Below are 27,361 nucleotides of genomic sequence, written 5' to 3'. Positions count from 1 at the left end.
CACAAGTGACCCCATTTTGGAAACTAGACGCCCCCAAGGAACTTATCTAGATGTGTGGTGAGCACTTTGAACCCCAAAGGGCTTCACAGAAGTTTATAACGCAAAGCTGTGAAAATAAAAAATAATTTTTTTTCCTCAAAAAAATGATTTTTTAGCTCGCAAATTTTTATTTTCTCAAGGGTAACAGGAGAAACTGGACCACAAAAGTTGTTGTCCAGTTTGTCCTGAGTACGCTGATACCCCATGTGTGGGGGGGAACCATTGTTTGGGCACACGTAAGGGCTCAGAATGGAAGTAGTGACGTTTTGAAATGCAGACTTTGATGGAAAGGTCTGCGGTCGTCATTACGTTTGCAGAGCCCCTGATGTGCCTAAACAGTAGAAACCCCCCACAAGTGACCCCATTTTGGAAAATAGACCTTCCAAGGAACTTATCTAGATGTTTGGTGAGCACTTTGAACCCCCAAGTGCTTCACGAAAGTTTATAACGCAGAGACATGAAAATAAAAAAATCATTTTTTTTCCCCAAAAATAATTTTTTAGCCCCCAATTTTTTATTTTCCCAAGGGTAACAGGAGAAATTAGACCACTAAAGTTGTTGTGCAATTTTTCCTTAGTACGCTGATACTCCTCATGTTGGGTAAACCACTGTTTGGGCACACGTCAGGGCTTGGAAGGGAGGGAGCACCGTTTGACTTTTTGAATGCAAAATTGGCTGGAATCTATGGTTGCACCATGTCGCGTTTGGAGACCCCCTGATGTGCCTAAACAGTGGAAACCCCTCAATTCTAACTCCAACCCTAACACAACCCTAACCACAGCCCTAACCCCAACACATCTCTAACCCTAATTCCAACCCTAACCATAACCCTAATTCCAACCCTAACCCTAATTCCAACCCTAACCCTAATTCCAACCCTAACCCTACTTCCAACCCTAACCCTAGTTCCAACCCTAAACCTACTTCCAACCCTAAACCTACTTCTAACCCTAACCCTAATTCCAACCCTAACCCTAATTCCACTCTAACTCTATTTCCACTCTAACCCTAATTCCACCGTAACCCTAATTACAACCCTAACCCTAGCCCTAACTCTAGCCGTAACCCTATTTCCAACCCTAACCCTAATGGAAAAATAAAAATAATTTCTTTATTTTATTAGTTGTTCCTGCCTTTGGGGGTGATAAACGGGGGGGGGGGGGTTATATACTTTTCATTCTATTTTGATCACTGTGAGAGTTTATCACAGTGATCAAAATGAATGAATGAATCTGCAGCCGGCGGGCGCACTGCGCATGCGCCCGCCATTTTCCAAGATGGCGGCGCCCATGAAGCAGGACAGCGGGACACCGGGAGCTGGAGAGGGACATCGGAGGTACCGGGAGGGTGAGGGAGGGTCGGAAGGTGGGGGGAGCGGAGAGAAGGGGGAGGGGAGCAGATGATGACGACGGCGGCACATTGCCACCGTCAGTTGGTATCGGGGGCCGATCGGCCCCGTGAGTAGTGAGGTCGGATCTGGGTCTCCAGCCCTGTCCGATGCTACTGCACCATCGGCCATGGCTGGATTGTAATATTTCATCAATTTTCATTGATGAAATATTACTATCGCTCTGATTGGCTGTTTCACTTTTAACAGCCAATCAGAGCCATTGTAGCCACGTGGGGGCGACGCCACGCCCCCTGTGGTGAAGAACAAAGCCCCCTGTATCTGTGGGTCAGGTGACCTTTTAGTGACCCCGGTCACCCAACCCGCAGGGGGGCTTTAAAGTCATGATGCCACATAGGCGTCACTGGTTAGACTGGCACAGGTTTTCATGACGCTTATGTGGCGTCATTGGTCGGGAAGGGGTTAATAGCTGTCTACAAATATCTGAAGGGATGTCACAGTATAGAGGGATAATCCTTATTCTCATTTTGCACATGGAAACACGAGAAACAATGGAATGAAACTGAAAGGGAGAAAATATAAATTATAGATTAGAAAAAAATTTTTGACAGTGAGGAGGTGGTGAGTTCTCCTTCAATGGAAGTCTTCAAACAGAGGCTGGACAGATATCTGTCTAAGAGTCTAAGATGGTTTAGTGAATTTTGCATTGAGCAGGGGGCTGGCCATGATGATCCTGGAGGTCCCTTCCAATTTTAACATTGTATGACTCTACAATCTAATGCGATTTTATGGGGGAAATCCGCACATAAATCTCAGGGTATCCACAAGAGGAATTAACATGCGTTGAATTTAAAAAAATGAACTGGAGGTCAGTTTATACAGCGTTACAAAACCTCAATGGGCATGAGATTTCTATAAATCCCATCAACCTTGTTGGAACTGTAAGGCGATGCGTTGTTTTGTGAAAATACACAGAGTCAAAAACGCTTTGTGAGAACATAATCTTTAGGAAACCTGAACCTGCGATGACTTTATTCTGTAGTATAGACGATCCTCTATGAAGTTCATCAACTTTGATTCATAGGAGTAGCAAAATGTCAAGCACGGGGCTGGCTATAGGCACCTTATGGTTACAGATGATGTCGGTGGACTATTGGCGTCAGCAGATGTTCCCCTCTCGGTCCTACTACTTTATATGTCAACTAGCTGAAGAGCCCGGCGTTGCCCGGGCATAGTAACCAACTGTGGTTAGTTATAACAAATTATAATGATTATATTGCCCATAAAAACATCCTATCCTGTGTGATACTGACTGCTGAGCTGTGTATCTAATCCTATTGTGTGTTACTGACTGCTCAGCCGTGTATCTGATCCTCTCCTGTGTGATACTGACTGCTGAGCCGTGTATCTGACCCTATCCTGTGTGATACTGACTGCTGAGCAGTGTATCTAATCCTATGCTGAGTGATACCGTCTGCTGAGCTGTGTATCTAACCCTATCCTGTGTGATACTGACTGCTGAGCCGTGTACCTAATCCTATCATGTGTGTTACTGACTGCTCAGCCATACAGTATATCTAATCCTATCCTGTGTGATACTGACTGCTGAGCTGTGTATCTAATCCTATCCTGTGTGATACTGTCTGCTGAGCCGTGTATCTAATCGTACCCTGTGTCATACTGACTGCTGAGCCATGTATCTAATCCTATTCTGTGTGATACTGACTGCTGAGCCGTGTATCTAATCCTATCCTGTGTGATACCGTCTGCTGTGCTGTGTATCTAATCCTATCCTGTGTGATACTGACTGCTGAGCTGTGTATCTAATCCTATCCTGTGTGATACTGACTGCTGAGCTGTGTATCTAATCCTATCCTGTGTGATACCGTCTGCTGAGCTGTGTATTTAACCCTATTCTGTGTGATACTGTGTGCTGAGCTGTGTATCTAATCCTATCCTCTGTGATAGTGACTGCTGAGCTGTGTATCTAATCCTATCCTGTGTGATACTGACTGCTGAGCTGTGTATCTAATCCTATCCTGTGTGATACCGTCTGCTGTGCTGTGTATTTAACCCTATTCTGTGTGATACTGTGTGCTGAGCTGTGTATCTAATCCTATCCTGTGTGATAGTGACTGCTGAGCTGTGTATCTAATCCTATCCTGTGTGATACTGACTGCTGAGCTGTGTATCTAATCCTCTCCTGTGTGATACTGACTGCTGAGCTGTGTATCTATTTCTGTCCTGTGTGATACTGACTGCTGAGCTGTGTATCTACTCCTCTCCTGTGTGATACTGACTGCTGAGCCGTGTATCTAATCCTATCCTGTGTGATACTGGGCTCCCCCTGCAGTCTGTGTCAGAGGGTGGTCTGTGTTGGCACGGTAATAAATCGTGTTATTTCCAGCTTTACAGAAGGACGATAACACCATAGAAATGATAAGAATAATAGGCCAAATTGTTTCGTGAATTGAAACGCGCGGGGTTAAAATTTCGCCTCACAACATAGCCTATGATGCTCTCAGGGTCCAGACGTGTGACTGTGCCAAATTTTGTGGCTGTAGCTGCGACGATGCAGATGCCAATCCCGGACATACACACATACACACACACATACATAAAAACTTTGAGCTTTATATATTAGATGTCACAATTGAAAATAAACTGTTGGGATCAGATCTCGCTCCGATCTCAGCAGTTGCTTTCAGTTACCAGCTGTATAATGATGCCACATAGCGGGCTCCGTTTCATAACATAAGTTCACACAATCGCTGTAAATGAACAGTAGGCATCACCAAGGGGTTGAAGAGCGCTAGCAAAATAAAAACTGGTCTGTGATTGGTTCCTATGGGCAGCAATGACCATTTTTCTAAGTCACTTTTGATAAATCTGCCTCAGATTTACCTAAGCTATTCAACGTTAGTTAGATCTGGTTCTGGGAACGTTGAGTGACTTGTCTCCCAAATATGCGGTCCTTAAATAGGACGACTTAGTCCGATAACAAATCGACACTATTAATGTTTTTGCCTTATACAAAAAAATAACTCATTAGCCTAGGGCTTGTCAGCGTCTTGATTCTACATCCTTTGGGCGGCTGGAACGGGAGCTGAACAGGAGAATTTGAAGGAACTATATAAGGGATGGAGAGTTAGGAGGTTAAGCGTTTTCGCTTCCTGAACATAATATCATAGAAAACACAAGGCAACACTCATAGATAAGACGATTTATGTCTACGGCGCCTGAATAATGCTGACCTCACTTATAGTGGCAAGAACAAAACAGTCTTTCAGGGGTTAACTAAGGACATCAGTCGGACGGAATTGGAACTCCTTTTCCCTGGTGTTTTTCCCCTCTCATGGTATGCCTACTGCGGCTAAACTATGGTTGTTTGGGCTCGACTTAGTATCACAAGGCAAAAAATGCTTTCAGTTTGTCGTGAAATGGTTCCGGCATATATGAAGCTTATGAAAATCACAAGACCACTTGCCTGCTACTCAGCCGCAGCATGACCACACTATGTGAATGAGTGACAGAGATCCCCCAAAACTAAGGCAGAATTATATTTTCTTACAGTTTCGCTGCATTTGGAATTTCGGTAGTTTTTTTTGCCTCCTTTTCATTGCATTTTGTGCAAAAATGAATAGTGTCCTTCAAATCTACAACTTGACCCACGTGTATGTGAACAGAAAAGTTATAACTCTCTGCATAAGGGAAAGAAAAAAGAAAATTGCATAAACGAAATTGGCTGCAGGAGTAAGGGCTTAAAATGAGCCATATATTTAATGTTTCCCTATATAAGAGGCCACTGAGTCCTGTGGTATTTTTCTTTCGTATTCTTTTTGCATTACACTGACAGCAGATTTGCACCTGCCCATTTATTTCATTGTTTTAGTAGACACTGAATAACCGTGTGTTACGGTACATATTATACCGCTATTGTTCCATATAGACCTTGTTTATAGGGACGATTAACACCAACATGTGGCTCCACCTGTCGCATCATCCACTGCATCTGTTGTGAACACTTTTAACCTGGCTTCTGAGTTTGGGCTCCCTCTGGTGGTTGCTGCGGGTAATGGAGCTGGTCTAGCTGACAGAAGTCAATCACCTGAGCAGGATGATTGGAGGTCAGTTGTTACAGACTGGGGAGATTTAAGTGAACAACCTTCCCTCAGCTCTTGCCGGTGATTTGGTTTGCTCCCTGAGCATATTTTGCAGTCTGCTTGTCTCCTGCTCCGTCCTGCATCTTTCAGATAAGTTATTTGTCTTCTTGAATCTTTTTTTGCATTGGATCCATTTTTGCTTGTCTCTGATTTTTGCTTAGCTGGTGTTAGTACAGCCTGGTTCCCTGGTGGGACCTGTGCTGGATCCTGTTCCATATGCTACAGCGTATGTTAGTCTTTTTAGTAACCAGTTCACATCAGAGTTCTGATCTAGTGAGGGAGAGGTTGTGTGGCCTCAGTATTTTTGCATATCAGACGTGTTGGATTTTTCTTAGGGTTTTTTGCGTGATTGCAGACAGTATCCTTTCCTGTCCTGTTCTATCTAGACAGTTTGGGCCCCATCATTTGCTTACTCTATTCTCTGCCTGTGTTTTGTGCTTCATCTTGTCTCACCGGCAATATACGTTCGGGGGCTATCTATTCCTTTGGGGGTCTACTCCGGGGCAGTTTAGCTTTCCCATTTCTCTCTTTAGTCTTAGTTAATTCTTTGGCTGTGCCGAGGCGTCTAGGGCATCGTAGGTACGTCCCACGGCTAATTCTAGTTGTGTTGTCAGTTTAGGGGTCTGCAATCCGCTAAGCTGCCAACATCTCTGGTTATCTGGTTACCTCGCCTATTCCCCCGTTATCCTCCTCGGTTACCTAATCATAACATACATCCCTGTAGTCTCCTAATATGGATCAAGAGACATTTAGGCCCTGATTCGTGAAGCAGTTTTTGACGGTTTTCTGGTGTATAACTGCCTAAAATGCTAGAAGAGTTTTGTGCAGCTTGGGGGATGTGGTCGAGCACAGCCAGCAAATTTATCATAATTTACACCACAAAAGAAGTGGAAATTACTGCTCAGATGTAGTCCGGATTTTATTGGAGTCCATTTCTTACAGAGGCACACAACAGCTGAAAGATGAGCCAAATTCATTAAGAGGCTTTAATGGCTCGCCAGGTGAGGCGGATCCGCTATGCTTCTGGTCAGGTGGGCACACAGACCCCAGGTGTTGGTACCGCTTACAGATGTCCTGTGGAACTGTGGAGACTAGAACTGACTGCAAACTCAGGCGGACAGATGGAGTGGAACCTAGTGGTGATGGATGTGAGCTGAAACACAGTGGTACAGATAATGGAGGATACCAAACGATGAACAGTAGAGTCAAAATCTCAAGACACAAGTGTGTGTGTCAATGAGCCTTAAATAGGTCTTGGGAGATGATGTAATTGATCCACACCAAGCAACCTGCAAAACTCGAGGTGGAGCACAACAGTGGGCGGCGGACCTTGGAGAAGAGAGCGGAGTCTGGGATATCCTGGATAAGTGTGTAACAGAGATGCACACCTCTAAATTAAATTGATGCATCTTACTCCAGTGTTCCCTTCAAAACTGGAGTGCCAAATCCATAATGGGCTTTTGTGATGAATAAAAGTGCATTGACACTGGCAAGTCTCCATCTGAAAAGGGTGAATTAACTTTTAGGTATTCTTACTATTTTGCTACCCTTGGTTGGTCGTTGGTGTTCTTAGTTGTGAGACTAAAATTGATCACTCAAACTAAGGAAAAGATCACAATGAGCGCTATCTACACACCTATACACACTCTATGAGTTCATATACTCCCCTCTGCTCGTACTTGAGGATAAGCTGGAGCGCATCCGCTCTTTGGTTTGAGCCACTAATATGGATCTCAAGACCCAGACCTGCTCCAATCACAGCTAAATGGACCTACAACATAATAAACACGTTTTAAGGTTTATTTAGTTACAGTCCAGAAAAAAGTAGTGTATGAAACATGGGTTCTTTATTTAGTGCTATGTGAATCCTTGTGTTATGCAACGATCCCTCAAGCACTGCCAGGCATACTGTTACAGAGTATTCCTTTGGAAAAGCTTAGGCTAGTTTCACATTAGCGTTTTTTTGCGCAGCGCATCGTGCGCATAAAAAACGCAAAGAAAAACGCAAAACAAATGTGCGTTTTTTTTTCTTCATGCGCACGCTGATGCGTCAAAATAACGCAGTGTTACTTGCGTTTTACATGCGTTTTTGCATGCGGTTGCGTTTTTTATGCGCATGCGTTTTTAGGTGTGACATTTCACAATAGCAAAATCTTTGACCACCAATGGGTCACCAGTGGGCGTGTTTCATTGGAATGTTTTATAGACCCTGTACTGCTGAATTCATCAGATTTTGCTGCTGTTTCCGGTGTCAAGATGGACTTGCGTCTGGATAATTTCCGCTTCAAGCTGGATCTTGACATTGCGCTGTCTCAGGCGTATGTCTTTTGTTGCCAGCAAGAAAGGGAGAGGGAGAGACAGCAGAGACGGCAGCGGCGTAGGTTTTGGAGGCATCCAATCATCGAACTCCGGCCAAGCCGTGGAGCATATCACACGCTGTACAGCGAGCTACAGGAAAACCCGGAGAAATTTGCTGACTATACACGGATGTCCCAGGAAAGCTTCCTTGACTTGCTGGGTATGGTTGAAGGAAACATCCGGAGAAGGGACACTCAGCTCCGGCGTGCCATTCCTCCCGAAGAAAGGCTCCTTGTCACCTTACGGTATGTATGTTGTTATGTTTGCATAATTTTTTTGGCTTTTTATTTTTTTTTTTTTTTGGTCCAAAAAATTAGGTTTTTTTTGGCTATTGATTTTTAACATTATTTTTGTGAAATTGCTTTTTTGCATAATGGTTTTTCTTCTGGCATGTACTAATCCCAAGCCTTTATAAAATGTTTTTTTGCTATGTTGTATTAAAAAAACATGCAAAATAGTTAGGCCATGTACTTTTTTATTTTCAGTGTTTTTAGTAATACCCAAGACAGAAATATAATTATTTTTTCTTTTTATGTTTGGCAGGTTCCTGGCAACTGGAGAGAGTCTTTCATCCCTGCATTTCCAGTACCGGCTGGGAATCTCAACTTTATCTGGGATTGTTGCCGACACCTGCAGGGCTCTGTGGGATGTTCTGTGTCCGGAGTTTCTGCCATTGCCCACTGCCGAAAAGTGGCTTCAAATATCGGAGAAATTCTGGGCAGTCTGCAATTTCCCGAACTGCCTAGGAGCGGTGGACGGGAAGCACATCCGCATCACAAAACCCGCAAGAAGTGGCTCCGAGTACTACAACTACAAGAAGTACTTTTCCACAGTCCTAATGGCCATTGCGGATGCAGACTGCCGGTTTGTGGCGGTGGACATAGGGGCATTCGGACGGGGCAACGATTCACAGACTTTTAAGAACTCTGATATGGGCTGGAGGTTGTACGGCAACCATTTCAATTTTCCACTGGCACGGCCTCTTCCCCAAACCCAAACTCCACCACTGCCATTTGTAGTGGTTGGGGATGAGGCATTTCAGATGTGCCCAAACCTGCTGAAGCCGTACTCCAGCCGTGACTTGGACCACCGCAAGAAAATTTTCAACTACAGGCTTACGAGGGCTCGCAGGACTGTAGAGTGCGCCTTTGGCATTCTAGTGTCCAGATGGCGAATTCTCAGCACCGCCATCAATCTCAAAATGGAAACAGTTGATGAGGTCGTGAAGGCATGCGTGGTTCTCCACAATTTTGTTATGGCAAAGGAGCGGCCGAACTTTGACATGGATGAGCCTGCTGCCAACCCTTTGCCAGATTTTACTCAGCACCCTCTTCGGTCCTCAGTCGAAGTTGCCCAAATGAGGGACCAATTTGCGGACTACTTTTTATCCGATGTTGGTCGTGTAGCATGGCAGGATCAAATGGTTTAATAGTTTTGTTGTTTGTTAAAAATAAAATACATGGTTTTTTATACCTGTACCCAGTGTACTGTGTCTTAATAAACTCCACTACTCATCTGCCCAGGTTAAATTGAAGAAAGGGAAACCACCATAAAAAAAAAAAAAAAATATATATATATATATATATATATATAATATATATTTATATATATATATATTTATATATATATTTATATATTTATATATATATATATATATATATATATATATATATATATAAATATATGTATATATATATATATATATATATATATATATATAAATATATATATAAATATATATATATATATATAAATATATATATATATATATATATAAATATATATAAATATATTTATATAAATATATTTATATATATATAAATATATTTATATAAATATATATATATATATATATATATATATATATATATATAAATATATATATATATAAATATATATATATATATAAATATATATATATAAATATATAAATATATATTTATATAAATATATATTATATATTTATATATTTATATATTTATATATATATATATTTATTTTTATATATATATATATATATATATTTTTTTTTTTTTTTTTGGTGGTTTCCCTTTCTTTACTTTCTACCGGATGGTCAGCCATCCAACTCTGAAAGGGATACTATATTTCATTTTTGTTTTATTTATATATATATATATATATATATATATATATATATATATATATATATATATATATATATATATGTATATGTATGTATGTATATAAAAAAAAAAAAAAAATATAGTATCCCTTTCAGAGTTGGATGGCTGACCATCCGGTATAAAGTAAAGAAAAACAAACCATAGTGTAGGGCGCAGTGTGTGCAGGCGGCGAAAGACACAATAACCAAACATTATTTTGAAAAAAAAATATAACATTTATTTAAATTATTTTTTAGTTGCTGGAAACTGGGGGGTGTGGAGGGATGAGGAACGGCTTTGGGTGGAGTAAGGGGTTCTAGGGGAAGGAGGAACCAAAGAAGTGGGGGAAGGGAGCTGAGGCAAGGAAAGTTGTGAAGTGGGAGGTGAGGAAGGAGGGAGGGTAAGAGTCCTCCTCTTTGTTTTTTTAGGACGGTGGCCCGTCGTCTTCCTGCTGTCCTCGCTTGAGCCTGAGGACTGGCTAGACCCCGGGGACCGCCTTGAGCCTCTGGACCGCCTTGAGCCTCTGGACTGCCTTGAGCCTCTGGAACGCCTGGAGGCTGGGGACTGGCTGGAGCTGGGGGACCGCCTGGCACTTGTTGACCGCCTGCCAGGATCTTGTTCCAGCTGTGGCATGCTGGAGGTGGTGGATGTCCTGGCAGGGGCCGTAAATATTGAATGCGGGTCCCCCAGCTGATGCTGCTCCGAGGTGGTGGTGGTGGTGGTGGTGGTGGCGGTCCATGCAGGCGTGGTGGCTGTGGCGGTCCATACCGGGGTGGTCCTCCCGCTGGTGGTGGTGGTTGCGGCGCTCAAGGCAGGGGTGGTGACGACGGGCCATCCGGTGGTGGTGGCGGCAGCAGTGGTGGGCCAGGCAGGAGCAGCGCTTGGCATGGTGTTGGCGGGTAAGTGTCCAGCTGCACTCGGACTTGGGGCGGTATATTGGTGTCCGGCGAGGCTTGGAAGTGTGGTGGCTGTGCAGTGATATGCAGCAGAAGTAGGTAATGCTGTAAAACGAGTCAGTGGTGGCACCGGTGGAAATGCCACCACTGACTGCTGCATAATCCTACTCTGCTGCATAGCCTGCATAAAAGCATTGTTGCAGGCCTGCATGACAGTCAACTGGAGGTCAGGGGTAAGGTGTTCCGCCGTGTCCCGAGCTATTTGGGTATAAAAATGATGCGCTGGTCTGGCGAGGTCGACTTCCAGGCGCTCAAGGCGACCCTCGATAGACTTGTAGCGTTGGTCCAAAAGGAGGAAACCACTCTCAAGTCTATCGGAGAGTGCCTTGAGGCTACTCTGAAAGACCGAGCTCAATTCAACGAACTCGGGCATGAGAGGCCTGTCCAAGGTCCTCTGCCGCTGCTGGCGGGAAGTGCCCGCAAAACCAGTGGCAGAGACCTGGGACAGGGGAACACCTGAGCGACCAGCTTCCTGGTCTCCAGATGACTGTGGTGCAGACCTGCAAGGTGCTTCCTCGCTGATGGATGGCTGGGAGGGGTCCGGGGCAGCTTGATGAAGGACCGCTTCTGGACCAGGTTGCAGGGTGCTGCTCCAGGTGCTTTGAAAAGAAAAGAAAGAAATTACTACCATAAATTAACAATCGCCAACTCCTGTGGAATAGAAAAGCACAGAATAAAACACAATACAACTAGAAAATACTTACGTTCGGGAGGCAAGGACCGGTCTTAAAAATGCCAAGGCACGATGGTATCGGTACTTCGTGCCGGTCCTTGCCGCAGCACCACTGCGAACCTTATTCTCCTGACGGATATCCCTGTTGAAGCGGTCCTTCATCGAGCGCCAACGGGTTCTGACTTTGTTCACTGTGATGGAAAAAAAAAAAAAAAGAAAAAAAGTAAGACTATGCACTGGAGGCTGTGATCATCCAACTGTGTGTGATGATAGAAACTCCATGGAGTTAATAGCATCACACACAGTTGGGTGATCCCGGCCAAGATCACTGCTGCATCACACTGCATTTAAATACTTACGAAAATCCTTGCGGACCCGGGGAGAGGCGTTGTCCCAGCCATCCATCAGCGATGCGGCCACCTCGTTCCAGAGCCGCCGGATCACCACGTTGTCCGAGTGCAGTTGGTGACGGGTGTCCCACAACGGGACTCGCTCCTGGACTAGACGGATGAGCTCGTCGTTGTCCAGGGCGAGGTCCTCCTCCCGCTGTGGAGCCTAGAAAAGAAAGACAAACATTAATCTTTGAAAGATTTAAAAAAAAAAAATATCGATAACTAGCTGAAGAGCCCGGCGCTGCCCGGGCATAGTAACTAACTGTGGTTAGTTATATAAATTTAAAATTATCCTCCATCCCATAGTCCCGTGCCCATATTCCATCATACATATCCTCCATCCCATAGTCCTGTGCCCATATACCCATCATACATATTCGCCATCTCATATGCCTGTGCCCATATACACATGATACATGTTCGCCATCCCATAGTCCCGTGCCCATATACCATCATACATATCCTCCATCCCATGCCCATATACCCATCATATATATCCTCCATCCCATAGTCCCGTGCCCATATTCCATCATACATATCCTCCATCCCATAGTCCTGTGCCCATATACCCATCATACATATTCGCCATCTCATATGCCTGTGCCCATATACACATGATACATGTTCGCCATCCCATAGTCCCGTGCCCATATACCATCATACATATCCTCTATCCCGTGCCCATATACCCATCATATATATCCTCCATCCCATAGTCCCGTGCCCATATACCCAAACAAACAAACATACACACACACACACACACAAACACACACACACACACATACACACTTTGAGCCCTAGATATTGATAAACAATCCATGAAAAAATTATTTGTTTTAAATGGAAATAAATGGAAAAAAAACAACAAACATCGAAAAAAACAACCATGAAAATTTTAAAAAAAAAAACTAAAAAATACCAAAAAAAAAAAAAACCAGACTAGAAAATAAGTAAAAAAAAAAAAAAAACAGTCCATCTGTACTTACATCACGTCTACCCGCCCGCACTTGGCCTTGCTGCTCCTGCCGTTCCTCCGGTGGTGGTGGCGTGATGGAGGATGAGCTCTGAAAATTAAACCAAAAAAATTAATCACATGTGTTTATTTTTTCAAATCCATACGGAAGCATAGTACTCACTTCTTCTGCCTCTTGCCCTGTCCCGGGGACATATTCTTCACCAGATGAAGACATGCTGCAATAAAAAAAAAAAAGAGACATAAGTACATAGAAATGTATTGAAATTTCAGCCAGACATTAGGTTTTTCATACTTACATTGGTGCAGCTTGTGCTGTGTGTCCACTAGTGAGCAATCCTTAAAGTATTGTGGAATCCCAGTGCCCACACCATTTTATCACCTTGGTTCAATTTTTTTTTTTTACTGTCTAGACCAAATTTCAGTCATGTTTATGTAAAAAACGCATGCGCATAAAAACGCAAGACCATGCGCAAGTATTGCGCTCCCATAGGCTCCAATGTGGTGTTTGTGCGCATTCCGTGCGCATGCGTTGTTTTAACGAGACAGGGCGGAACCAAAAATGCAACATGTTGCGTCTGACGCGCCTGGCGCAAAAGACAAAAAAACGCATGCGCACGAAAGCGCAAATATGCGCAAGACCATGCGCACATCATGTAAAATATAGGTGCGCAGTGCGCATGCGCACTGGTGCGCCCGATGCGCTGCGCACAAAAGCGCTAATGTGAAACCAGCCTTAAAGAGACTCTTTAACAAGCTGATGATAAGGATCCATATTTATAACTTATGTGTTTACTTGCAGCATTGCCAGGATTATTTTTACTTTCTAACCAACTAGATTTATTTATTTGTCTTTTGGTAGTAACTTCCCTTTAGCAGTAATAAATATAATGTAGCTTTTTCCTCAAATTGTCTCCCTTACTTTGTGTTTTACTTTTTACAGATTATCATAAGACATATCATGTTAAACAATCAGCTGCACGTCCTTTACATCAGGCAGTTTCTACAACCCCATGGCCCACAATAATGTGACTCGAGTCAGTGTCAAGATATGTTAAAGGAAACACCAAACAGAGTAGTCCTAATAGTGGAGAACCCCTTTAATCCTCAGAATAATAGTGTTCCAATGCTGTCCATTTGCCTTAACTAAAATGGGAGAAAATTAAATTTATTCCTACCAGAAGCTGCCGGCTTTCAGTCATAGAGGCGTTCCTGGAGTGCCATCAGTCACTGCTCACAGCATTATTAGCCCAGGCTGTAAGCCCGCTGTTACGTGTTACAGAACCACTCAGCACCCAGAATATGTTGTGCAGTTATATGTATGTATAATAGGTTCTATGTGAGATGCATGTCCCTAATGCATCAGCCCCCAGGCTGCGCCCCTGGGTAGAGGGGACACGATATTCTTCTTTTGTCCGCCCTCCCCCCACCTTTGTAATTCCCACAGTAAACATCGGCAGGCTCTGGCCACCTGCGGCTTTTGTAATGCATGTCTGGCCTGCCGCTTTTCTATTGGCCTGCCCTCTGTATCTGTGTGATATATTCTGTGTCCTGTGAGTAAAGTGTTGTCAGACTGGAAATACGTGGAGAAGCAGTGATCTTTTATATGCGCCCATGTAACCAAGGAATTCCAGCCAGCGTCATTCATTCAGACTCCAGCCAACGCAGAGCGGACCTCCGAAAACACGGGGTGGTACTGAAAGAGGTACCCCAGCCTGGGTAGACCCCGTTACACCCGCCCCAGGTGCGCTGCACAGTGCTAGGACGCCCTTATAGCGACCGCTCAGTGTGTACGGATTGGTGACTATAACAGCACAGGAAAGCCTCTATGACTGAAAGCCGGCAGATCTTGGGAGGAATAAAGTTTATTTTCTCCCTGTGGCTGTGCTTTCAGTAAGACTGCTGGACAGCATTGGAAGACTATTAATCTGCAGATTAACCCTACATTTGCAGGTTAATAGCAATGAAGGACATGACAGGTTCCCTTTAAAGTCTGAACATAATGCTTAAAGGGTTATTCCCATCTTAACCTTTCACTGCTGAGATGGGAATAATTTGTCCTTGCTCTGGCCTTTGGAGTCTTGAGAGGCTTCGATGTGTTCTCAAATCTCCCATTCCGATATTTTGTTTATGTGATATAATTAATGAGAAATACTTTGACGCCTCTTTTAGACCATACAAATTTTCTGTGTAAAAGTCATCTAAAAGCTTGTCTCTTAAAAAGGAGGGCAAATATACTTAGGGTATATAAGGAGAGATGGGAAAATACAAACCTGTGACAGAAACGTCTAGATTATGGGTCATCTTTTCTGTGGTGTTTGGAGAGGATTCTGTGTATTAATTATTGATTACTATACTTTTCCTATATAGCTACAATACGTGTTTAATCCATTTCCATGTCTCCACTGTAGATGACACCTCAGTTGACCTTCTTTCCTTATTTTCTCAGTGGCCTGATCCTTTCCAACATCTTGCTTTCTGCCAACGGTGAGTGGGAGTGCAGCGTGTCCTCTGAATATGGCAACATCAGCAAGAAAGTGGAGCTGGTGGTTTTGGAAACTTCGGCGTCATACTGTCCAGCTGACAGAGTAACCAACAACAGAGGAGACTTCAGGTACTGTTCCGCCATCATTGTTGCCATAAACCTGATATCACACAATCCATCTGCTTTCGATAAGGTAATTCCCAAGGCACCTGATATCTGCCATACTTACTAGTGTTTAACCTCAAAGCTGAGAAATCTAAGGACTGCCATTAAATGGCCCCAAAGCATCAGGAAAAATGGTCACTTAAAGAAAGATTTTCATGTGTACTCTTGATTTAAGAAATAAAATTTAAAACAACGGTTACTCTTTAACCCCTTCATGACCTTTGACGTATCCATACGTCCAGGTCGGTAAGTACTTACCGATCTTGGAGTTTGGATGTGTCATGGCGATTTTGCCGCCAGATGATCATCTGATATCGATCACACCATTTAGAATGCAGGGAGCCCGATCACAGGGGGCCCGATTGTTGCCTTGGTGACCCTATGTTATGACGACAACATCCCGGCAGTGCATGATCAAACTAACTTGTAAGTGCAGCACTGACAGTTATAAAGCATAGAAATTCACGTGCAATTTTATTTTTTTTCTTATCCATAATTTATTGCACCCATAAATAAATATTTTTATGAAAAAAAACAAAAAAAAGTAAATATATCTGGAACACCAGACCTATAAAAATGTCACACTAGTTAACACATTCAGTGAACACCGTAAAAAAAAGCAAAGCAATGCTTTATCATCATACCACCGAACAAAAAGTAGAATAAAATGCGATCAAAAGCACAAAAGTAAATAAAAATGGTATAGCTGAAAACAACATCTTGTCCTGCAAAAACAAGCCATGATGCAGCTCCATCAGCGGAAATATAAAAAAGTTATAGCTCTCAGAATAAAGCAATGCTAAAAAAAAATATATTTTTCTTTAAAATAGTTTTTATTGTGCAAAAGCACCAAAACATAAAAAAACTATATAAATGTGGTATTGGTGTAATCGTACTGACCCCCCGAAGAATAAAGCTGCCGTATCAATTGTACAACATGCAGAATGGCATAAAAATGATCAAAAAATGTAATTTTCCCAAAAATGTTACTAATAAAAGTGTCAACTTGTGAGGGTATGTGCACACGCTGCGGATCCGCTGTGGATTTGGCCCTGTGGATCCGCAGCAGTTTCTGCTGCGTTGTACAGTACCTTTATTTTCTATGGAAAATGAAAATCGCAGTGCACATGCTGCGGATTTTTCTGCGCGGATTTGCTGCGGTTTCAAATCTGCAGCATGTCACTTCTTGTGTGGAATCCGCAGCGGTTTTACACCTGCTCCATTGTACAGGTGTCAAACCGCAGGCTAATCCGCAGATAAACCGCAGGTCTGTTGACCTGCGGATTTATCTGCGGATTTTGCCAAATCCGTGCAGAAAAATCCGCAGCACACTCCGCAACGTGTGCACTTACCCTGACGCAAAAAAAACAAGCCCTCACATGACTCTGTTTATAGCTCTCAAAATATGGGGATCCTAAAACTAGTTTTTGCATCTTTTAGTGTGACAGGAGCCAAACATACAAAAAGCTATATAAATCTATTATCGCTGTAATCGCACCAATCCACAGAATAAAGTTGTCTAATCACTTGTACCACATGAGGAATGACGTAAAAAATAAATAGAATCTATTCTTTACCTGCTGTTAATTTGTTCATTCTGTCTCCCAAAAATCGCAGTAAGGCTTGGCTCACATTTATCCTTCGCTCTGCGCTGAGTGCATGCACCGCAGTTTCCATGTAAATTTTTGAAATATATGATTCAGACGGAACCCCTAGTGGAAGATTTCCTATAATGAGGCAGATGGAGGCACTGTGGACAATGTCTGACTTGTGATCCGGCAGTATCTGTCTTTTTAGGCGTGCATGAAAGTGCGGTTTTGCCATAGTTTTGTGCAGTTCTGAAAAGAAGGACAGCACTAAACAATAGAGGCCAGATGGAGTTCAGAGTAACTCTGCTACCTTATTTTAGTGAATGGATCCTTTGGGAGTTTCATCTGAATTACGTTATTCTGAGATTTAGATGGAAACCCCAATGTAAATACTCAGTGTAGAGCACAGGACAAATGTGATCCCAAATTTTATGTGAAATGTTCCCAATAAAAGCTTCAACTCAGTTCACAAAAAAAGCAAGTTTTCACTCAGGTTCATCATCTGTCAGTGGAAATATAGGGGGCTTCTGCGTTACTGGTAGCACAAAGGCTCTGGAAAAGCAAAATGGCCCCTCGCCGCCCCCAAAGAAATTCAGCAAATCCTGTTCTTCCAAATCCAAATGCCCCTCTCCGTTCTGAGCCCTGGTGTGCCTAAACCACATTTAGCGTCTACATTTTTGGCATTTCTGTAGTGATAAGGGTCTGCCAGATTTACAGGTACGTGTATCCAGAAGCATGCGCTGGGCACTACCACGTACTGAGCACTATAACGAACTGGGGACTACAACGTACTGGGCACTGCGACGTTCTGCGACTACAGCTGCAGTTTGCAATTTTCACTCAGCAATATGCACTGCTGCTTGTTTTTGGAAAACAACCATGGAGTCAAAATCATCACTACACCTGTAGAAAAATTCCCAAGGGTTTATAATTTGAAATGAGGTCAATTGAGCAACAACTTTTGATGTCCTGATGTCCTTGTGAAAATGAAAAAATTTGGGGCTAAAACAACTGTTTTGTGGGAAAAATATATTTTTTTTTCATTTTCATAGATCAGCGTTGTAAAGTTCTATGAAGCACCTGGGGGGTTCAAGGTGCTCACCACACATCTAGATAAATTCCTTGAGGGGTATAGTTTCCAAAATGGGGTCACTTGTGTGGGGATCCACTAGTTAGACATATCAGGGGCTCTCTAAACGCGACATGACACCCGCAGACCATTCTATCGAAGTCTGCGTTACAATTTGCCACTCCTTACTTTCTGAGCCCTGCCGTGCGCCCAAATGGTAGTTTTCCCCCACCATATGGAGTATCTGCGTACTCAGGAGAAATTGTATGACAAATTTTGGGTTCTATTTTTTCCTGTTACCCTTGTGAAAATAAAGAAATTGGGGTTAAAATAAAATTTTGGGGGGAAAATGTGATTTTTTATTTTCACGGCTCAATGTTATAAATTTCTATGAAGCACTTGGTGGTTCAAGGTGCTCACTAAACATCTATATAAGTTCATTGAGGGGTCAAGTTTCCAAAATGGGGTCAGTTGTGGGGTGGGTCCCATTCTTTAGTCACATCAAGGACTCTACAAACACGACATGGCGTTCTCTCTCCTTTCCTGCCAATTTTGTGTTAATAAAGTCAAATGGTGCTCCTTCCTTTCCAAGCTCTGCCATGTGCCCAAACAGTACTTTTCCCCCACATATGGGATATCGGTGTTCTCAGGAAAAATTGCACATCAAATTTTGGAGTCCATTTTCTCCTCTTACTCTTGTGAAAATAAATAAATTTGAGTCTAAATTACAATTTTTGTAAAAAAAAAAGTTAAATGTACATTTTTTCCTTCCATATTGCAAAAATTCCTGTGAAGCGCCTGAAGGCTCAATAAACTTCCTGTATGTGGTTTTTAGCGCCTTGATGGATGCAGTTATTAAAATGGTGTGAATTTTGAGTATTTTCTGTCATGGGCCTAAAAATAAAAAGTTTGAATATTGCTAAATTTTCTAAATTTTAGGCAAATTTTGAATTTTTTCACAAATAAACGCAAGTCATAGCAAGCAAATTTTATCTCTATCATGAAGTATAATATATCCCAAAAAAAAAACAATCTAAGGATCAGTGGGATCTGTTGAAGCGTTCCAGAGTTATTACCACATAAAGTGACACTGGTCAGAATTGTAAAGTTTGGCCTTGTCATAAGGTGAAAACGGGCTTGGAGGTTAAAGCGGTTAAGTGACAGAAATTTCAGGGTTTTTTTTTGTAAATATTAATTTTCTTATAGGTAGCTTCAGCTAACCCAAGGCCTTAAACTGATTGTCTATTAACACTTGTCTCTTATCCCAAAGATAATTGATAAATGTGTGATCAACAACAATTGTAATATTGGAACACCATAGTTCATGAAAACGAGGGCCTTGAGTGCCTTTGTCACTGCCCACCACACTACTCACCTCTGTGGATGAGTGATGGTGTCTTTGTCCTTCCCCATACAGCACAGGTTTACCAAGCAAAAGGCTGAAACAAGCCCCAGGATTTTACTTTAGTTTTTTTGCTATGGAATCTGAGATCATCATGATATAGGGACAGAAATCCTTATTCCAGTGATATGTCACTTACTAGGCTGCTTGGTGCAGCTTTGATAAAATCCCTGTTTTATCTGTTGTAGCTGTAGCAGTGCTGTGACTGCTGAGCAGTGTATAACCCCGCCCACACCTCTGATTGGCAGTCCAGCTAGTCGAACCCCACCCCAATCCGTTTTGGGGGCGGGGTTAGATTAGCTGGACTGCCTTGCATGCTACATCCAGTCATAATCTCCTGCTGAGAAGACACTGATTGTATTATAACTACAGCAAGCTGCCGAGCAAGTGACTCATCCCTGACTTACGTTATGTTGCTCTCAGAATAAATAGGAAAAACCTGGTGACAGATTCGTTAAAATCCTGCGCCTAGGGTGGCACTTGTAAGGAAGGGCGGCTTCTTCTCATAATATCCTGATGTAATACTATTATACAAGGAACCCAGTTTTGATATTTTTTTTTTCGATGGTAAATAAGAGACACAACAGTTTGGTCACTCCATATATCACTAATTCCATCTTTGACCCAGTAATTGGAACCATATAGCAGATTAGCAAACACCGCCATTCAGGAATCTCATGACCTCAGCCTGTCTTCATGGCGGTAGTATTACTTCTTTTATAGCTGTTGTTCCGTGCGCCACATTAATTTGCTTGGCGCTAATATTAGATGGTTGTGATCCCTGGGACAGAAAATAGGTGCTTATATACTGACAGTGCCAGAGAGGGGGCATTGCCACATTTACAAGCAATTCTATTTTATGACATAGTGAATCATAGGGTTAGTCTTTGGGAAATAATTGGACAAAGGATCAGAAAATTTGCAAAATGTTTACAGTCTGTGCTGGCATAGGCTTACTATATTAACTCTCGGGACGAAAGGAACGTAAAAACTCTATTGTGGTGGTTTATTATAAGATCGGCGTAAGCGATGTACTCTCAGGAGACCCCCGCCATAAAGCGATGTACTCTCAGGGGACCCCCGCCATAAAGAGATTGGAAAAAACAAGAAGTCTGATTGAAGAGATCCTGTAATGGACACCTGGATGGTAATAGAAGTTCCAGATTGCGGAGCGACTGGATTTGGCTCTGAAGGTGTTAAACCGGGCAGGTCCGATCCCATCTGTAAGCTGTTAGCTGGACCCCTAGTGAAGGCTCCGTTCACATGGTCTGTCCTGGCAGAACGCGCAGGGCGTAAAACTCAAGGTGTTGGAATTTCGCTTGGCCATAGAATAAAGGGCTGTATGGCGTGCGGAGCAAACGCTCTCTGTAGCTGTATGGAATATAAATTATCGGTGCAGCCAATGTGGCCTCAATTAGCCGGTCCCCTCTCCTCCCACCGCTCTCCTTTCTTGTGCCTTCTGAAACAGAGAAGGATGTAGGAGTAGGTACCGAGGGAAATGAGAGATTTGCAGAGTTAATATCCAGGCAGAAGCTATTACCAGATGTTACATCAAATCCCGCTTTATCTTCCTTTGGCGATGTTGGACATGCGACAGGGTTCGTAGACCAGGTGCTGACATTCTTAGGGGCCCACTATGGAATTCGGATGGAAGCATTTTTTTTTCATCTTTCTTCATGGTTGTTCATCGTGTCCCAAACATAACATCATACACATGAAGCCTCCATATTGTGAATCAGTATTTGTAAACCAAAACTAGAAGTGGAACTATAATGGAGAAGTGTGCTCCCTTTCCCTCCTGGTTTTGACATAAAGGTGGTATTCTCATCTCTATGGTCTTATCCCAGTATGTACTAGGTGGAAAAATAATATTAGAAAATACCTTCAATTATAAATGTAGGATAGTTCTTCCAATAAGCTATATTGCCTACCCTATGTGCAGGGCATTGTAGTAGATTAGGTATCCATGGTTACATCCACTCATAGCGACAGTTAGTTGTTATTGGTCGTAGCCATGGATATCTAAGCTACTGCAATGCCCTGCCCATGAGGTAATCAGTAGAACTATCCTACATTTATAATTGGAGGTATGTGATAAGATTATTATTATTACACCTACTACATATTGGCATAGGGGCTTGGAGATGGGAATACCGCTTTAAGCACTGACCAAAATACCGCTATGTGAAAATGATATTGAACCTATCACTAGTGGCTCTAGGTGCCGAGTCTTTACCATTTTCACCTGCAGTGCTCTCCTATCTGGGAGGATCCTACAGCACCGTTCATCCTAAGTATCAATATTATACTTGTCAGTGTTCAGAGCTGCCCTTATGGGGGGATATTAGCTGAAACTCGCCATGTTGTACATTTTTTCACTGTCCCCTTTTCGTTCCAAGCTCCATAAATGTGCGTTTTGATGCCAAGGTTCACTCTTTGATCATGGGGGTCCGGTGTACCACTTCTTCCTCTGTCTGTCCCCTAAATAGCAGCACCCTGGCCACCCACCTTTCTGTAAAGCGCTTTGCAGCCCCATGCAAGTAAATGGGGACAGCTGCTGTTCGCTACATAGCAAGGTGCCTGAAGAGTAGAGAAAAGTGAGAAATGTACACGGCGTGAAAGTATTCATGATCCGCTTCATTCTGAGGATCATTAGGGGCCTTACTTAGGTCTGACCCCCTATGAACAGGAAGTGACGCTATATCCAAATTTGTCTAATGCTCCCGATTATTACATCATGCAAAACTAAAGCCAACATGACACCGAATAAGGAAGCACAAAAAATGCTTATTATACATATTAATATACATATTAATAATCTGGACTGAGCCTGAACAAGAACTTCTAAATTTCCATGACAAATTCAACAAGTTTCATCCAACCATAAACTAGACATTAGACCATTCAAAAACAAAAATCAACTTCCTAGACACCACCATAAAAATCCAAAATGGTTCATTCCAAACATCAGTATATCGGAAACCAATTGACCGTCCCACATACCTCAAATGGGACAGCTTCCATCCTAAACACACATTAAGAAATCCATTGTCTACAGCCAGGCCCTCAGATATAACCGTATCTGTTCCAGTCCCAAGGACAGGGATGAACACCTAACCCAGCTTAAAATGGCATTTTTAAATCAAGGTTACCATCCCACCTCCATTGATGATCAGATCGTTAGGGCCACAAGGATCCCTAGAAGTCAAGTACTTCAATACAAAAAAAAAAGAGGAAAATCATGTTGTACCTCTGGTAGTGACCTACAACCCACAGCTTGAAATACTCAGAAAAATGGCTAAGAAACTTCACCATATCCTACACAAGGATGACCGGTTAAAAACACTATTCAAAGACCCCCCCTTGCTATGTTACAGACAACCTCCCAATCTAAGAAACATCATTATCCGAAGTTCAATGCCCTCTGATTCACCAAGAGGAACATATCCTTGCAATGGGAGAAGATGCAAAACCTGCATTCATATAGAGACCAAAGACAAAATCCAAATTCCCAACACACAGCAGGACTATAAGATCCCCGGGACATTCACATATTCCTCTTCCAATGTGGTGTATTTAATTCTATGAAATATATGTCCTGTGGGTGGCCTCTATGTTGAAGAAACAGGACAGAGACTGAGAGCAAGGATGAGGTCTCATCGTCATACAATTCACATTAAAAAAAAAACCCATTTACCCGTGGCTAAACATTTCTGTCATCCAGGACACAACATAGGCAATATGAAAGTTGTCATTTTAAAAGGCAATTTTAAATCACAGACACATCGGAGAGTGTGGGAACACAAATTCATTGCAATCTTTGATTCTATTTACACAGGACTCAATTTGTCAGAAGGTTTTATGACCCATTACCATATCTGAGCTATCTCCTCCAAGTAGCCCTTTGATCTCACAGAACTTTTCACACTACCTATCTAATCTTACCTAATTAAGGAGTCTCTCTCCAAGCTCATTGTTTATTGAAATGTTGTGCTTTAAACTGTATATAAATAAGGTTTCTTCAAATATTTTGTCATATCAGCCTGATGAAGGGACGTAAGCAGTCCCGAAAGCTTGCTTTGTAACAACATTCATTATATTTGTTAGCCATTAAAAGGTATCATACCCACAAGATTCCTATTTTGTTTCTCTCACTGAGAGCACTTTATATACAAAAAATGCTGAATCAGTCGCTGTGTATTTCTTTCTGTATATCTCTGTGATGGTTGGAGAGCTGATTGTCAGGGTGCAAAGTCTCCTATACAGAATATACATGGAAATAATAAGAGCCGGAGTTAGTGCTATGGCGGTATAGGTGATGGTTCCACAGTGTAAGTGATACCCTTTTTTGCAGAGATCTAATGGAGCTAGTCATGAGAAATCCAGAGTAGAAGCCATATGCAAAGTAGGAAGTGCAGTGGGGGGTGTCAGTGCACTTTAGATGACACACCCCCAGTGCACTTACAGCCTTATTTCCATCTGACTTTGACACTAGATATCTCATGACTCACACACTGGAGCTCTACAAAGACAAAATATATACATTTTATAGGCGTACAACCACCTATACAGCCATACCGCTACTTCCATATGTATAATTCTACTGATATCTTGCCTTCAACTAATACATTTCTGCTGCCAGTAGGGGGAGCTGGGTTAATATGGAGCTCAATGTATCCAGTTAGCTCCCCCTGGTGGTGGCTCATCCACACGTTGGCTGTGCAGTGGCCTGATACGGGTGTCTGTGAAGCTAAATATTCATTCAGTTCAGTAACATAGAAAAAGTGTAAAATGACTGAGCAGTGTGCCCTGTCCTGGGGGTTTCTTGCTTGCCGTCTTCTTTAATGAACGCTCTCATGGCCGTATGTCTATATAACGTGTTCTTGTCCTTCGCTCCGGCCCGGCCCCCTGCTGGCTGTAAGCACTTTAGCAGCTCCGCACTGCTCTGGCACCATTACATATTTACTTTGATTTATTCCAGACATTCCAGGGCTCTGTATTATTTACTCGGGCTCTGCAGGAAAAACGATCAGTTTGAAATCAGTAACATCCCACAAAGCCCTGCCGCCAGCTCTCTTGATCAGAGTTTTCCATCTCAAACCTTTAAGATCTCACCAGAGCTCGGAGGTTCTTCTGAGTAACAGACAATCAAAGCGCTTTTCCATTATGTATAAATACAGTCCTGTCAGAACCAAGAAATATCTGTTTTATTTCACACAGTCAGGAAAATCTAGTAACAATAGGTCATGTCTACTCCCTAGTGACGACTATGACATATGATGGTGACCCAGGACCATCATCCTATGACATATGCTACCATTTGTGAGTATGATCTTAACAAGACTACAGGCTAAAGATAAAAGTACAGATGGAGCTAAGGTTGGCTCCCAGCGCACCATCCTCATAACCTCTAAGAGAAGATTATCTCACTTAGGATTAGGTCTTCAATTAAAAAGTAGCCTACAACAACCTCTTTCAAAAAAGGGGTTGTATAGGTAGTGGACAAACCTTTTTTAATGAACCTAGAACCGTTCCAGTGACTTCGGCGCCAGGTCTCCCAGGACATGCGTGACATAGTTATGCCACGTGAACCCTGCAGCCAATCAGTGACTGCTATTGGCTGCTGCTCTAGCACTTCTTCCGCCTACCCCAAGGTTGGTCCAAAGGTGTTAACCTTGGACAAGCATAAGAAGTGATCGTTCTCTACCTGGTGCTAACCCCTTTCAGATAACTTGTCCAGTGTCACACATGATGTGCCAGGGTCACGGTCACCTTTGGTACATCTAGTGTTTGACCATCTGTGATCATCTGGTGAAAGTTCATAATTCCCATGCAGTCATTCACGTTTTAGGCCTTGTTGGTCTTTCCAATCATTCAACCTTGTCATCCAGTGAAGGACAGACAAGTGGCAGCGCTCTTTCAGGCAAAGATCTTTCATGGACTATTGACTCAGATGAGAATTTTAAACATGGATGAAGTTGTTCCTGATGTTGACCACATAGGAGTGTTGGTAGGGCCCCATACACATTAGACTGTCAGATGAGCCTGCCAACATTGACGTATGGAGGCCTTTAGACAAAGAACAACTTTCGTATTTAACCTTGTTTCCCCAGAAAAATATCATATATTTTTCATATAGTGAAAATTTCTTCCATAGTGGTGTGAACTTTTGTCCTGTTCCTCTCATAACCCAAATTTCATTGGTTGCCCGTTAACCTTGGAGTGTCTGGTATTATAGATTAGAATATTAGTTGGAATGGTTAGAATGTTTTTCCACCACAATGTCCATTTCTGATGGTCCTTGTACCTCATTCACTACCATGCTGCTGATGTATCCACAGGTGGCCCCGCACCCTGGCCGGTATAACGTCCTACCAGCCCTGCCTACAGTATCCTTTCATGTCTGTCTCACCCAATGGACAGGAGAAGAAAGCTTCACGCCGGTGTGATCGATCGGGACAGTGGGAGGAAGGAAACTATTCCAACTGCCTGTACAAGAACGATATCACTAGGGTGCTATACACCTTTGTGTCTGTGAGTAGAGCAGGCCTGGAATATTGGGACGCGCAAACTCTATATTATTACATCACTACATCCCATGTCGCCCTATTATGTTTGGACATTTCCATTTTTGCATTCATAATGTGGTTGAAGAGGGCCTGTCGCTTGCCTTGAATATGTCATTTTCTTACCTTGTTGTTCTCCTCGATCCGTCATTATTTAATCTGTATTCCTGCACCTCTCCATTCCTGAGATACTGCCCCCTCATCCAGGAATATATTATCTAGTCATATTAGCCAAGTGGGCTTGGTCAACAACTCTTCCCTATAGGAGTCTTTTTGAGGACCATGCCCAGGTGGTTAATAAGACTAGATTTATATACAGAGAATAAAGGGTCATATCTCAGAAACAGAGAGGCGTAAGAACAAACGTAGCAACAGGCAAAAAGAAAAAAAATACATATTTCAGATTTCTTAAAATCTCATGCACAGCACTGGCACTGTAAAACGCAAATAATCAGATTGAAAATGTGCTTCGTTTGCTCCACTCTAAGGGCTCGTTCACACATTGTGTTTTTGCTACGTTTTTTCTGTGTGTTTTATAATGTAACAACAATCCCATATATGAATAAACATTGGGAATAAGAAGAGATCCAAAAATAATAGTAAAAGTTATTTTTATTCCAAGATAAACATTAAAAACATACTATATAAAAAAGCAGAAATGCCGTAGGGGGCGCTGAGCAAAAGCAAGAGGCAGAAAATAGGTAAAATGTGGGGGAGAGGTGTTATGGAGGGATAATAATGGGTATCATAAAAGATACATACTCGAACAGTGACTCCCTACCATGCAGATTCAACACCAATAACCAAATCCCCACTCTATTGTGGCTAGAATGTAGCTCAGGTACAAACACTAAAACCTAAATAATGTCCTAAGTATATGCTGACAAAAATATTGGATGGGTGCAGCAAAGGCCGCTTACACATTCCTAATAGCCAGACATCAAACATGAAGATATAGATGTGAATAGAGATTAATACCTGGTAGTGAAAGCTGCTACTGGAGATGCCCAGGTGTCCCCTCATTCCGACGTGCGTTTCGCCATCAGCTTCTTCCGGG

The 27,361-nt window shown here is 42.5% G+C and overlaps 1 protein-coding gene across 1 annotated transcript in view; it reads left to right on the top strand.

Annotated features, from left to right (window-relative positions):
- The window catches only part of ADGRA2 (adhesion G protein-coupled receptor A2), a 206,277-nt gene that overhangs the window by 162,847 nt on the left and 16,069 nt on the right, over positions 1 to 27,361 (top strand). Inside the window, exons 8-9 of the mRNA XM_073569029.1 lie at positions 15,478 to 15,642; positions 26,080 to 26,272. Of these exons, the coding sequence (XP_073425130.1) occupies positions 15,478 to 15,642; positions 26,080 to 26,272 (358 nt within the window). The remainder of the gene's footprint in view (positions 1 to 15,477; positions 15,643 to 26,079; positions 26,273 to 27,361) is intronic.

The sequence above is a fragment of the Dendrobates tinctorius genome, unplaced genomic scaffold (genome assembly GCF_039654945.1).
Source record: "Dendrobates tinctorius isolate UK_male_01 unplaced genomic scaffold, ASM3965494v1 ptg000022l, whole genome shotgun sequence".
Taxonomy (NCBI): domain Eukaryota; kingdom Metazoa; phylum Chordata; class Amphibia; order Anura; family Dendrobatidae; genus Dendrobates; species Dendrobates tinctorius.
The sequence above is the reverse complement of the archived record's forward strand: the minus strand, read 5'-3'. Positions and strand labels throughout refer to the sequence as shown.